The sequence below is a fragment of the Humulus lupulus genome, chromosome 1, assembly GCF_963169125.1.
Source record: "Humulus lupulus chromosome 1, drHumLupu1.1, whole genome shotgun sequence".
Classification (NCBI taxonomy): Eukaryota; Viridiplantae; Streptophyta; class Magnoliopsida; order Rosales; family Cannabaceae; genus Humulus; species Humulus lupulus.
In genome coordinates this window covers 307179080-307194294 of record NC_084793.1, presented here as the reverse complement: position 1 = coordinate 307194294, position 15215 = coordinate 307179080, and the positions used below count along the sequence as shown (strand labels likewise).

The 15215-nt window shown below is 31.8% G+C and overlaps 1 protein-coding gene across 1 annotated transcript; it reads left to right on the top strand.

Moving 5' to 3' along the window:
- Window positions 1-12757: 12757 nt before the first annotated feature.
- Window positions 12758-14587, top strand: LOC133812738 (glyoxylase I 4-like). Its single transcript, XM_062246550.1, has 3 exons — window positions 12758-13054; window positions 13184-13301; window positions 13935-14587. Exons 1-3 carry the CDS (start codon window positions 12882-12884, stop codon window positions 14256-14258), a joined length of 615 nt encoding a protein of 204 aa, XP_062102534.1. The 5' UTR covers window positions 12758-12881; the 3' UTR covers window positions 14259-14587.
- Window positions 14588-15215: the final 628 nt, after the last annotated feature.

Genomic DNA, 15215 nt, shown 5'->3' with positions numbered 1-15215 from the left:
GACATGAGATGAAGTATCTATATTGTGAAGTAGGTAAACTCTTTGGGAATTGTATTATCAATAAGCCATTTACGGCAAATTTTAGTAAGAGACATTTTATTAGTGGAACAGGTTAATCTATATATATATATATAATTAGTGGCATAGCAAGACAGACATGCCTTGGCTGTATGGTCTAAAAATTCCTAGCCAGAGAGTAGAGAAACAAAGTGCAATATTCCAAAACTGAGCTTTCAAAACCCCACTTTATAATAATTTTATTTATTTATTTTACTGTTTTTTTTTTCTTTTACTTTGATTATTATGTTCTTGGGACTAGTGTGCCTTGTAGAATAGTTGTATAAGTCTTTAGTCCCATTTTCTAATCCCTACCACATAAAGGACAAGTTTTAGGTGGGTTTATATTTTATTTCTTAAAGAAAGATGGGCGAGAAATCACGCCGAGACTCGAGCTTCGGACAGCTTTAGTTGGCCCGTGGTTTCTAAACTGGACCAGCCCAGCCTGGGTGTCACTCTGGCCCAGACTGCTCAGACAATAATGATCTTGTATAGGAATATTTATATTTGGCATATAAACTTTACTTTTATTACAAAAATAACGGGGATATTTTTACTAACAAATATATTGTAGGTGTATACCATTTTTTTTTAAATAAATTAAAAAAAAAACTAATATAATTTTTTTTATTGTTAAAAAAATATATTTTTCTCTCTTTTCCTCTCTCCACCGTCAAAGTCATTGTTCGTCGATCATCGTACCTCCTGTCCTTACATGTGCTGAAGTGATAAACCCAGCCGCCAACGAGCTCAAGGCTGAAGTTTCTCCATCAAAAGTTGTCGGGCATCACTGCACGCGTCGGTCATAGGCGTCGCCAGTGACATTTTGACTTTGTTTTCCAGCGAACTCCACCCACCTCGAGCCTTAAGGGTAGTATCATTGGAACGAACTCTTTGAGAGGAACATAACCTAGTCGCCCACTTTGCCTATTTCATTGAGCGACACTGCCATATATTTGAGCTTAAGAGATATATCATCGTGACCTACTCTTCACTAAGATCATTTTGGTATATGGGTGGCATAGGTTTTTTGTCGTTGTTGGAGAAGATAATTTGAACGAGTTGTTTTTGTATTGGGTTTAAAGTTAATTTTTAATTTAGTTAAGCAAAAGTTAAATTTAAGAGTCCTCAAAATGTGTATTTTTTTATATTATTAAAAAGTAACTTCTAAGTTTTTATTTTCACTATTAATCAAAAACCACTATTATTCATGAGTGACAAAAGAATGTATTTTAATTTTACATTTGAAAGTATCTTGACTAGTAATAACATTTGTTAATAAGCTATATAGTAATTTGTTATACTACATGGTTACTAGGGTTGTGCAAAAAAATTTGCAACTCACCCAAACTAACCCGAAAAAACTGACAAAAAATGCATCCCGAAAAATCCAACCTTCACTTCAAACCGCCCAATTATTATATTGGGCGGGTTGAAATTTTTGGCAATCCGCCCAATTAAAGATTTGTCTACTTTTCTTAATTTTATATTTATTTAATTATTAATTATACATATATAAAACTAAATTCAAATTATTATTTTTTTTTTATAAAAACCTATATTTCAAAGTAACAATTATTTTAGTTACAAATACAAACTAAAAATAGAGAAAATAATAAATAAATAATTAAAAAAAACTTTCGATACCCACCCAAACCAATGGTCGGGTTGAACTTCAATTTTTTTTAATTGGATGCGTTATGGGTTGAAAAGTACTAACCCGATTATAAGTTTGGGTTTGTCAAAAATCTACCCAACCCGCCCAAACCGACCAATGAACACCCCTAATGATAACTCATTAGTTTCTAAAATATGCTTAAATGTAACTTAAAAGTATCTTAAATAATACACCAAAATATAAGGGAAAATACAATTTTAAGGGTAAATACAATTTTGGCTCATGTGTTGTGCAAATGTTATTGATCGGATTCTCTATTTTGTTTAATAACAATTCAGACCTTTCATTTTACAAAATGGAACAAAAAATACCCTAAGTCGATTTTAGTCAAATATTTTTTTAAATGACTAAAATACCCTTATAGTAAACTAATTAATAATTAATAAATAATTTAAAATTAAATATTTAAAACTTAATCAATTTAAATTTAATTGAATATTTAAAAAAGAAAAAAAAAACATATTTTTTTTCTTTTCTCTCTCCTCTCTCTTCTCTTCCCCCACTCTCTCTCTCCCCTTGTTGCCCTTCATCCCTATCCCCGTCGTTCATCTCTTCTACAATTAAGTCATCCATTTGCCCAATTCCTTTGCAAAAAACACTTATGATTTTGGAAACAACTCAAGCACAAGCCTCTTGGCTCAAAAAAATGCAGACCCATCTCGATTCAATAGGTTATATTAGAAGACTACAAGTCTCTTGGCCTGAAGAGACCATGACGATGTAGGTTTGTTGACTTGGGACTCTTGCAACAAGTTATTGGTTTGTGGATCTGGGATTGTGCACGGGAGGTCGACTTGTCTTGGGTTGGGGCTGTGTGCAAGTTCGTCGTCAACTTCATTTAGTAGTAGATTTTGGCGAACCTTCTAGGCATGCAAACGTGATGGGTTTGATATGCCGTATCTAATTTAAATGTTTATTTTATTAATCACTTGTACCAACTACTTCAGTTTAGCGGTAAATAAGAGTCGAACCCATGAGGACTATGATCAAAATATTATTCAAAATAAACACTAAACAAAAATTAGATAGGGGTTTTATATTTTAAAACTGAAAACATAAAATAAAATAATGATCAAAGATTAAATATCTAAGGATAAATGATATTAAATAAATAGTCAATAATTATTCTCTACCTTCGACAATCAATCTATCCATAATCACAAATAATATTCCATATTCCCAATTAAACTATTAACTCTACAGATAACACTTTAGCAGTCAGTTATCCCAGTTTCCCTATGATAATTAATTAAAGCTAAGGGCTCTTAATTAATCATTTTTACCTAGCAATAAACTTATTATGCATGTGATCTATTTAAGCTAGTAAAATCATTACACTCTATGAAAACATGTTAATTAACCTGGGTTATATTTTTCATCACAATCAAAATACTCGTCACAATATTCTAATTGAAATTTATCACTCTACTTAGAATCATAAACTATTAGGTGAATGACAATATTAAGATGATAGTAGAATAATGCAAAACCCCAATTAATTGGTCACCTAACAAGATCTCACAATATTCATATCATTAAATTAGAAAAATAGAAGCAATTTAATATTAGGGAATAAAATGAAGGGTTTATACCTTTTCGGACTATGTGTTTCTTCCGAATACCTGTTTGAACCATGTGTTTTCAAAAATTCATTTTTTGACCTTATATTTTGTAAAATGGTTGAAATAGACTCATAAACTTAATTTTTATGAATAAAAAATTGAATATAACAACACAATTTTTAAGCAGAATAATTTTATTTTTGTTTTGAATTGTTAGTTTGGTGAATTATTTGTGATTTCAGTTGATAAAATTTTGATCGAAATCGGGTTTAGGGTTTTATTTGAACCATTTTACATACATAGGGTCCAAAAATGTATAAACCCTAAAATGAATAAAATTTATGATTGCATTAAAGATCTCATGTCTAGGGTTTTGAAATAACCCTCAACTACAAAGAAAACTACTCCATAATCACACTCATATTCATAAGCATAAATATTCAATGAAAATAAAGGAGTTTTGAGAAGAAAGAAAAACTAGATTGAAGATTGTAGATGTTGATGTCTTTTCTCCTCCTTTGCTGCTCTAGCCTCTGAAATTCGCAATCCAAAGGTATTCTAAAAGTTAACCCTAATCATTTTATTTCCCATTAAAAATTTAATTTAAAAATCAAAATTTAAGAAAAATTATATCGCAGGTCGCGACCAGTGATTCTTGGTGGCTGCTGCCATGGGACTGTTTTGGACAAAATACGCGCTTTGGCTGCGACCAGGAGTTTATGATGGTTGCGGGTACTAGTCTCTGACTCCCAGGCTGCGGCCAGTGATTCTTGGTGGCCGCGGGGAATGACCATTTTCAGCATGCGTGCATTTTTTCGTGTTTACAACCACTGATAATATTTTAACCATAACTTCCTTGACATAACTTGGAATTGGACGATTAAAAAAGATATGGAAAGCTACAAAAAAGATCTAAAACTTGTATTTCTTGAAAGATTTTCAAAAGAACATTGGAAAATTATTAAAATCAAGTGTGAAGTTTCAGACTTGTAATTTCGAGCTTAACCATTGCTTGTAAAACATCTCAAATTCATTAATTTTCACCCAAGTGTCTTGGAAGTCCTAAAACACAAAATAAACTTATTAAATAAATGATCAAGTGCATACTCATAGAAGAATAATGAATTAAAAATAGGCAAATTTGATACTTATCAAAACGTCGTCGACCTTCACGCACTGGGTCAGCCATAATATTGGGTTTGGCAACCTACTTCCTCTCTCACATACCCAATGAAAACATCATTGAAGACTAAAATACCCAAATATGTTGACCTTGGCATCTCGCATCCAGTTACATGACCTCAATCCTGCACCTTGTCGCAATCCTCCGCTAACCACCCAATTGGGCGCACCCACGACTACACCCAATCGCATAGAGGTAGAGGAGAAAAGGAGAGTGTGAGGGGAGAGTGAGATGGAGATGGATTTTCATTTGATTTTTTGTTTTAGCAAGAAGAAGAAGAAGATTTCTGGTTTTAGCAAGAAGACGATGACAATGACGGAGACGATGGCAATGACAATGGTGATGACGGTGACGATGGCAATGGTGATGACGATGACAATGACAATGGAGGCTCTTTGAAGAAGAAGATGGAGGCTGATAGATTGAGACTAAGGTTTAGGTTGATTAAGTTTTGATTTCTTTAGTTTTATTTGTTTATTTTAAATTATCTTTAGTGAATATTAAGGGGAATAGATTAGTTTGTAATGAATATATATGTTAATTTTTTATTATTTAAATAGTTTTAATTTATTTTTTACTTTAAAATATATTTTTAATTATTTAATTAATTTAGTAATTGATAAAATTTAAAAGCATTATGGTCATATTAACAAAAAGTTTGACTAAAATTGGGCTCATGGTATTATTTTGTTCCATTTTGTAAAACACATGGTCCAAATTGTCATTTAACAAAACAAATGGTCTGATTGGTAACTTTTGAACAACACATGGTCCAAAATAGTATTTACCCTATTTTAAAAGGTAATTAATTGATATCTTTTTTTTTTTTAATAAATGAAACTTCATTGATAAAATTATAAAGTCTTACAACTAATAAAATCTAATCATCCTTAAGGAAATCAGGGATGTCATCTAACTAAACAAGTTATCGTTCCATCCTAAGAGCATGATCAGAACAACCACATTAGCTCAAGATAACCAATTTATACAAATAGGCTTGGAAGTAACCAAATACATCTAAAATAATATGATATAAAAATGAAATCTTTTGTGAAAATGTAATTAGTCGATATCTTATTTATATTGTATGCCATCAGAAGGTTGCTTTTAAAAATTAAAATAAAAACAGAAAAATCAAGCAATGAGATTGCTCTCTCTTTTTTTGCTCTAAGTCGGCGAAATTTTCACTTTTTGTGGGATTCAACCCACTCCTTATGTGATGAATTATTTTTAAGTTAAATGTATGTAAAATATATTATTTTTAAATAAGGTAGGTGATTTTTATAATTAATTTTATTTAGAAACTATATTTTGGATATTATTTTTGTAAATACAGTTTCGAAAAGGGTCAATGACTTTTATTATTTTTTTTAAGATTATACCTAAAACTAACTTTATTCACAAAAATAGTCACTTGTAGAAAATAATTATGTTAAAATATTGACTAATTACCTTTAAAAACTCGATTTCATTTATATGCTATACTTTAATGTCTTATTATTTAAGATATTAGTAAGTTAACTTCAATTTTATTTTAAAAACTAACAAATTACTATTTAGCTTACTAACGACATGGTTTTTGGTAGGGATGCACATTTTCTCCATGGAGACGGGACCCCATGGTGACCCGCTCTTAATGGGGCGAGGAATTCCCATCTAAATGGGGAACGGGACGGGGACGGGGATAACTTTCAATCCCTGAATGTTAAATGGGGCGGGGACGGGTATAGCACTCCCCGCCCCGACGGGGCTCCGTTTAAATTTTTATATATTTTTGTAATATTTTATATGTATTTTATATTTTTCTTTATGTGTTTTTGTAACATAGTAGTAATTTTTTTAAACTTTAAAATTGTATTTATGATAGTGTTTAATATTTTAAATAATGAATATTGTGCAATATTTTAATTTACATATAATTTACGATTTTTATTTTTAAATAAATGGGTTCCCCATGGGGATTGCCCACCTCGTCCCTGACGGGAAATAAGCGGGGATGAAATGGAGATGGGGATTAGAAATATAAATGGGGATGGGGACGGGGACGGGGGAGCACTCTCCGCTAATTCCCCGCTCCGTGTGCATCACTCGTCTTCGGTCGTATCTATTCTATTCCCTTTGGTCTTTCCATTATTTTCCCCTTTCATTGTCGTTTTTATTCTCATATGTCGTAGACATAATTACTGTCGTTTTTTTGCTTTGGTATATGCACTCTGTTCTCATTTCATCATTTGTCGTTTTGATTTATTTAGAGTTGTTTATTCATTCCCTATTTCGTGTCAATGTGTCATCTTTTTCTTTTGTTCTCACCACCAATAGTTGTCGTTGCAAATCTCAGTTACTGTTTTCTTATCGTTTTGTGGTTGTTGTTGTCGTTTTTTCAACTTCCTATCGTTTTCTGTATTCTCTCCTTTATACATTTTGTCCTAGTAATGTTTTTATTCATTCATTTATTTTTACAAATAAAAAAAAAATACCATCATTAAATGTGATAAGCAATTGGAGTTTTCTACAGAAGACTATTGAAAGTTCATAGAAAATTCCTCTATAGTTATTGATATTTGTTTTCTTATTTTAATTTCTTTTACAAGATACCACAACATTTAAATACATATCATATAAAACTTTGTAGGTTGTCTTTTTCAGAAATTGGTAAGTAATTTTATACATCTAAATATACATATTTTTTTCTTGCATATATATAATCGTATAAATATAATTACAGACAAATAAATTTACACATGTGATATAATTTTAATTATGTATATTAATTTACATCAATTATATAAATATTATTAGTGTATTATAAATATAATCAAACGAGACCGATATCTAATATCCCAATTCACAATTAATCTAATTTACATATAAGTGTGTCTCTCAAATTAGTCCTATTATTATCAAGCATATTTACTAATTTATAAAGCTTTTCTACTTGTTTTGCATCAATGTAAATGAAATATAAATATTAAATAAATATAAAATATGGAAAATACCATTTTGATTCTTATGTTTTTTCCCGAATACGCGATTGGTTCCTGTGTTTTGTTAAATGACAATTTAGATTATGTGTTTTACAAAATGAATCAAAATAGTACCTACCCGATTTTGGTAAAAATATTTTCAATTATAAGATCAATTCTTAGGTCGTTAATGATGCGATGGGTTCAGAGAAATAAAGAAAGTGGTCAATGAACTAAAAATGAAATATTATATTTGAAATTTTTCTGACCAAAATTAAGTATAAGATACTATTTTGTTATATTTTGTACAATACATAATCCGAATTATCATTTAACAAAACACATATATCGTGTATTTAAGAAAAACATACAAGCCAAACCGATATTTTCCTAGTAAAATATCTTTTTAAAAAATAAAAATCGATGTATCTCTTTCAACTTTCAAACTAATACTTGTAATATATATATAAATTTAAAAAATAGTGACTTGTGAGTACGAGACAAATAAAGGGACAAGATCTAGAAGAGCGTTTAAAGTAGTACTTAAATGGTTAATTACACCAAACATTGCGTGAAAGAGTTGGCTTAAGTGTTAACTTTCTCCATAAAAAAAAATAGTCCAAGTTATTGGATACATTGTATGTAATCAACTATATTTATTTAGCTATACAAAAATTGTGCACGAAGTTGGATAATATTATTAATTTTAGGCCTCCATTAATAACTTGTTTATTACTTTAATTTATAGAGTAATGCTACTAAAAATACTTATAATTTACCATTATTAATGAATATTAATTACATAATTTAATATGTGAAAAATCCACATAAAATAACATGTTATAATATATATATATATATTTTGTGTGTGAATTAAAAGTGTATATAACATTATTTATAATTTTAAGTCAAAAAAAATATGAGGAGTCCAATAAAATTTATTTCCCATGTTATTGCTTTAGCATTGAGTTATTAGACTCTTCTAACTCATGGCAAAAGATTTAATAATTCTTTTTTTTTTTTGTAAAATTTTGAAGCCAATAACAAACCGTCGTTTATGAATCGTGAATCAATTCTAATTGGGATAAAAAGCGAAATTCTTTTAAGACACATTTATTAGTAGATGGTCCAAAATTAGAATTAGCATATATCTTTTGAGGCACAAAATAAGATTTTGAGGATAGTTGAAACCAAATATTTGATGATATTGTTCTATAAAGTACTGAGAAAGATAAGTAGTAGTGTGTTTCATATGTATATATAGTTACAAAATGTTACAACTATATGTAACCTTGATTAAATTTTGTGAGAGGAAATATCTTAGAAACTTCTCAATTTTCGGAGCCTTGTACTTTGCTGGCTTTACAAGCTTCGAAGGGCTAAAACAACATCTCACATGAATCAAAATTAATAATTTATTTTTTCTTTAAGATCTAAGAAAAATAATAAGTAATGCTACTAATAACTAGCATTCATAATACTGATAAATGAGTAATAAGTACTGTTTTATATATTCATTTCACAAATGAATTCAAGCACAAATTGGACCCACTAAATCTAAGTATAGTCATTCTGAAATATTATGTTCAGAACAGCTAAATTTATGATTATTTTTTGAATTAATGAAGATAAGTTATACATCAGGTAAAATAATAAAAAAGAGTATGCAATAACAATAATTATGTTTTCAATTTTTACAATGAAATGTCTTAGATTTTAAAAAATGCAAAGAGATATTTGAATTTTTCAATTTTTATAAAACTAGCTCAGATTTTGGAATCAAATACTAGAACAAATAATTAACATTAAAAAAAAATCATGTCTTGTGATCAATCAATGTTGTCATGCACAATCAACTAACTCAGATTTTGGTAAACACCATAAGAAACATTCAATTAACAAAATCATAATTTTATGATGCACAATTCCAAAAACATTTTTCATATCAATAAAACATTTTATTTGACTGTGTTTATGTTAATATGAAACTTACCATTTATTTTGTGGGAGTTGCTATTTAGTTTAAGAGTGATGATAAGTGCACTAAAATTATACACCAAAACATTATAACAACTGACGTGACAGTTTTTTTTAGCCAATTTCATTTCACTACTACAAAAAAAGACATTTGCGACAATTTCTAACTGTCACAATTGAGTTTTTGCGTCATTTTTATATGTGACGCGGAATCTCATGACGCAAACCAGACTGACATTTGCGTCAGTGGAGAACCGCTACAAATTTGACATTTGTGACAGTTAAGCACTAACGCAAATGCTACATTAAAAAAAATGCTACGCAAATACTGACCCAGCTCCCAGCCAGCCACCCTATGCGACACCTGCCCCCAGCCACCCTCTCGACCCCCGCGACCCCAGCCACTCCCACTAGGGGTGCACACAGGTCGGGTTTTCAGGTTCGAGTTTTGCGGGTTTCAGGTGGAGGAAAGTGGTACCGAATCCGATCTGAAATTTTCGGGTTTCGGGTTTGGTCAAGTTTCGGGTGGGATTGGTCCAAAAATGGGCTTTGGGCTGAAAATGAGCATTGGTAAAAAATTTCAAAATTACCATTTTTTGACACTTTTTTTTTTCTTTTTCACATGTTTTTTTTTAACTTTGTTGTTAGTTTGGTAATGTTGATTTTTTTTACAAATTGGGCCTTAGTAATTTTTTTTAAAAAAAAGTATTATTTTTTCAATTTTTTTTTAGTTATGTCACCCGAACCCGTGTGTCCTTAATTTTAAAATCCGAACCCGACCCGAACCGTGTCGGGTTTGAACCGGATTTCACCCGAAGTCAACGAGTTTTGTAAAAAAATCGGGTTTTCGGATTGTGGGTCGGGCGGGTTTTTCGGGTCAAATGTTCACCCCTAACTCCCACGACCCCAGCAACCCCCCACGATCCCAAGACCACCGCGACCACCACCAAGCGCCTCCTTCAAAACGAAACCCAAGCAGAGAAAAAAAAACAAACCCCAACCCTCATCAAGAATAAAATATAAAAAAAAAGCATGTATAAAGTTCATAAAGATATTATATTCATCAATTTAACCTCAAATATGAAAAAAACTCACCAAAATTAGTCAAGAAAGTCGGAGGCGCCGCTGGTGTGGAAGGTTTTCGTGTAGAGATTTTTTCTTTAGAAGTTTTTAGGTCAAATGGAAATTGGGGACGAAGTTGTGTATTATTAGGGTCTAATAGCGTTTGCGTCAGTGCCTAATTGACGCTAACGGAAGGTTTGCGTCAGCGGGGCACTGACGCAAACGTAAGTAAAACGTGAGTTTTACTTAGATGTCCCACTGACGCAAACCTTCTGTTAGCGTCAGTTAGGCACTGACGCTATTGTCACTGTTAATAGCGTCATATTGCCAATGACGCAAATTTTCCTCATTAACGTCGTCAATGTTAGTACTGACGCAAATGCCCTTGCATTTGTGGCAGTGCCCAACTGACCCAAATGCTCAATCTCGGTCAGACTAAGGCGGATTCCATTGGATTTAACAAGACCGGCCAGCATATGAGTAAGCATCAGACATATGGATTCAGACGCGAGCGAAAGGAAGCTAGGTACTATGGTTCAACTTTCATCTTTATTTTCTTTGAATGAGGAGAATGTTTTTGCTAAAATGCTTCCTGGCTTGAAGTTGGGAGATTATCCTCTACCTTCTTTTAGCTTACTCTAACAGTTCCTTTCAGTCTACCACTCTCTCTTTCTTATATCTGTTATTTATTGTGGAAGGGCCCCAACCGGACCGTACCGTGCCTCTCGAACGAACCTTCTGGTCGGGTCTTAAGGAGAGCAATCATAGACCAGGGGAGAAACCAGTTACAGGATCAGGAAGGTCCGAGCTATCATTGATATGCAAAACAGAGGCCCTATAACCAATCTCACTTTTTAGGATTGTACCTTCGTGCACTTTGTCGTGCTAGGTCACTGACATATCCTTTGTCTTTATTTGACCCCAAGAATGGATTGGATCGAAATGACTTCTCTGTCGAACCCCTTTGTGTTTGTATAAATTTCTGACCGCGCGGAATCTCCATAGCCAATTTTCCATTTTTGATTATGAAATCATAGGACCAACAACGATCCTGTCCTAAAGAAGAAGGAGGAGTTAATTCATACGTAATCAAATGATTACGATGCTGACACGCTCCCAGAGCATGCAGGAATGTCCCTAACTTATTGGCTTATGGGTGGATTTCCTTCTTTATCGATCAGGATCAGAGCCATTGCTAAAATATTTTTCTCTGTTTAAGGACCTTCTCCCTCTTAGTCATGTGCTCATGTGTTCTTGTAATGCTAACGAGGTACTCGTACATTCAATAGTACAAGTTGTATCTTCAACTACATAAGAAGATAAAGCCCAAGGGGAAAGGCGAAACCGAAAACCTCCTCCAGATCTCCAAATACCCGCGGGCAAGCACCTTTAACAAGCAAGTAGCTAGCTTCCACCTTACTTAACAGCAAGGCGCGAATTCGCCTATAGCAGTTGACTGACGCATTTGACTGACGCATTTGACTGACACAAAATAGGCATTTTGGTGCAGTGTTTATTTTATACAAGACCCACCGTTTTAAAAAACAGTGTCACCGTTTTGGTCTATAATTTTGGTGCACATATTATTATTCTTAATTTAAATACTTGAGAAATACATTTGTATAAATTGTCACATTTGTATTAGTAATTATAGCACTATCTCAATTGATTTGAGGGTTAGAGTAATGATATGTGCACCCAAACTATGTACATAAATATTACACGCAGTGACGTGACAGTTTAGCCTAACAAATCACATTTATCAAAAACTAAAACTCATTGTTTTATAAAGCATTACCACGAATATTTAGGAAGAATCATTACTCTATTATTATAAATTAAAGTTACCATTTGCAAAAATATACCCAAAACAGAAAGTTAAATACTCGAGACATTTTCTTGTAAAACTCAAAAACCTCATTATTTGGCATTTTATGGAACTAAACTTTATATTTTTCTTCCAAAACTTAAATTCTTCGTGGCATTGTCAGTGATCTATAACAGAAGGGAAAAGAAAAAACTCTTTAATATAACTAATAATAATTTTTGTCTATCTATAGTATCACATTGGATAAAAATGTCGTCTTCTCAAAACTCAAAAACAAAAAATAGAAAGAAAGCGAAGAGTACAATACAGTGTCTGATCTTGATATCAAAGAATCTGCTAGGAAAGTTCGTCACTGAGGAAATTACTCAAGAAAATTGAACCAAAAGATACGCAGGCCTAGACTAGAGTTACACATATAAAAAGGGTCATTGCCCTATGTTTGGGATCAGGCATATACCAAAACATAGCAAAGAAACTCAAAAGAAAAAAAATCAAACAAGTAGTGAAGAGAATCATTATACCAATCATATCATATATATATATATTCACAGCAAAGAAAAGAGTGAAAAAAATGTCGTTCATGGAGATTGAAGAAGTGAGCAACTGTGAAGCACTGCCTTTGCTCTCTCTAAACCATGTCTCGATTCTATGCAGATCGGTTTGGGCCTCAGTTCGTTTCTATGAAGAAGTTTTGGGCTTTGTTCTCATCAAACGTCCCTCTTCTTTCAAATTCAATGGAGCTTGGTATTACTATTATTATTATTATTATAATTAACTCTTTCTTTTTTTTTCTTTTTAATAATTCGATCATTTTTTATTATAATAAATTGTGAAAATGTTTCTGATATTTTTTTATTTATTTTTTGTGTATAGGCTGTACAACTATGGGATTGGGATACACTTGCTTGAGAATCCATCAATAATGGATGAATATGATACCATTAATGAGTTAAGACCAATCAACCCTAAGGATAACCATATCTCCTTCCAAGTAAGAATGTGATTCCTTTTCGATTTATTATCCATGTTTTGCATCTTAATATATTTTTTATATAAAAATAATATATTCTATTACTCTAGCCACATAAAAAGTAGTATTTTTAAAAAAAAAAAATAGTCGTCTTCACAAAATAGTATTTTCCTATACACTCAAACACTATGTGATACACACTCGATATAGTAAAAAAACACTTCTTTATTAAGTGCATTCAAATCATCCATGATTACTCACTCACACAACTACTTAAATTATAGTAAAATGTATGTATCAAATGTTTGAAACAAATATATTAATATTTGACTAACAATACCGATATCTGCCCGAAAATTATGCACCAATATTACACAAACTGATATGACACTGTTAAAAAAAACTGTCACGTTAGTTAATGTAAAATTTTGGTGCATAATTTTGGTGCACTCTCAACGCCATGTGATACATTATCGAGAAGACTAGTTTACTATAAAAAAAACTATCAAAACAATGAGATTTTGCAAAGTAAAATTAAACAATCACCCCTTTTATTAAATACACTCAACTTATTCTTGATTACTCACTCATCCAACTACTTGAGTTATTAGTAAAAAATATATGGTATTGAATCTTTGATTGGATATGAAACAGTGTACTGATGTTGGGCTAGTGAAGAGGAGACTACAAGAAATGGGGATGAGGTATGTGACAGCAGTGGTTGAAGATGATGGTGCCAAGGTTGACCAAGTATTCTTTCATGACCCAGATGGGTACATGGTTGAGCTTTGCAACTGTGAGAACATTCCCATTATTCCACTGGCTTCTTGTCCAGTTTTCAAGCCCACATCCACTACAACTTTCAAAAAGCCCGGCCCAATAACTGGCCCAATCACTGGCCCAATGGCCAAGTGTGGCTTCATGGAGAATGTCATGATGGAGAGCCTCAGCATGGACATGTTGAACTTCTCTTTTTAAGTTTATATATATATATATATGAGATCCTTAAAGAGTAAAGAGAGAAAGAGAGTGAAAGCTCACTTTTAAGTTAAGTTGGCCTCTTTGCTTAAGGATTCAAATCAAAAAGAGAAAAGGAAAAAAGAAAAAGAAAAAGACAAAAATATCTCTTTTTTTTTTTTTTATCTTTTCAAATCCATTATAGGGGATTTCTTTATTGTGGTTTGGTATTTTGGTTTGGTCTCATGAGACTTTGTATTTGTTTTGGGGTGCCTGTAATAAGTGTGGTGATTTAATGTGTGATATTGGTTTGTACTTATGTGATATATACAATATTTGAGACATTTGTATGTGGTGTTGGGTAATTGTGTCCAACTAATTAAAACATTGTTAAGTACTTGAGTTGAGATTGTGCTCTAATGTCTATACTCTTACTCTCTTGACTTGAAATAACCACTTTGTAGTTGTAAAATAAATTATTATATTTTATATATTTAGGGGAGTACTTCAATGCAACTCTTTTTTTTACTGTAACAGTGTAGCCAGTAGGGTGTTTAACGCCCAAAATGTGACTACTATTAAGCGGTGGTTGTAGTATAATCGAGCAGTCGATCCACAAGGATGTAACCTAAAATCAAAAGATTAGAAAAAAATAATACAAAAAGTTAGTAACAAGAAATAAATAAAATTGTAAATGGAAAGAGGTTTAAGATTTTGGTATTGTATTTTTTTGATGAAATGATAAAGTGAGATATGTGAGATAAATGTAAGATGTAATCAAGAGTTTGAGAAATAAATTATTATGACAGTGTATATTATTTTTTCAATTTTTTTTATGACAGTGTATATTATAGTTATTGGTGTATGCTAGTTTAACCTAAGCCCAAGTGGTGGAAAAAGGTTTTATAGAGTTTGAGAGGATCGTTCGCAATTAAAACATTATTACGAGGCATTTACGAGGAGTTAACATTTGTATCA

What these genes read in the sequence shown, in the direction of transcription:
- LOC133812738 (XM_062246550.1), top strand. Translation starts at nt 12,882, where the DNA reads ATGTCGTTCATGGAGATTGAAGAAGTGAGCAACTGTGAAGCACTGCCT. An exon ending in TTCAAATTCAATGGAGCTTG is followed by an intron (nt 13,055 to 13,183) that starts GTATTACTATTA and finishes TTTTGTGTATAG; the next exon opens with GCTGTACAACTATGGGATTG. An exon ending in ATAACCATATCTCCTTCCAA is followed by an intron (nt 13,302 to 13,934) that starts GTAAGAATGTGA and finishes GATATGAAACAG; the next exon opens with TGTACTGATGTTGGGCTAGT.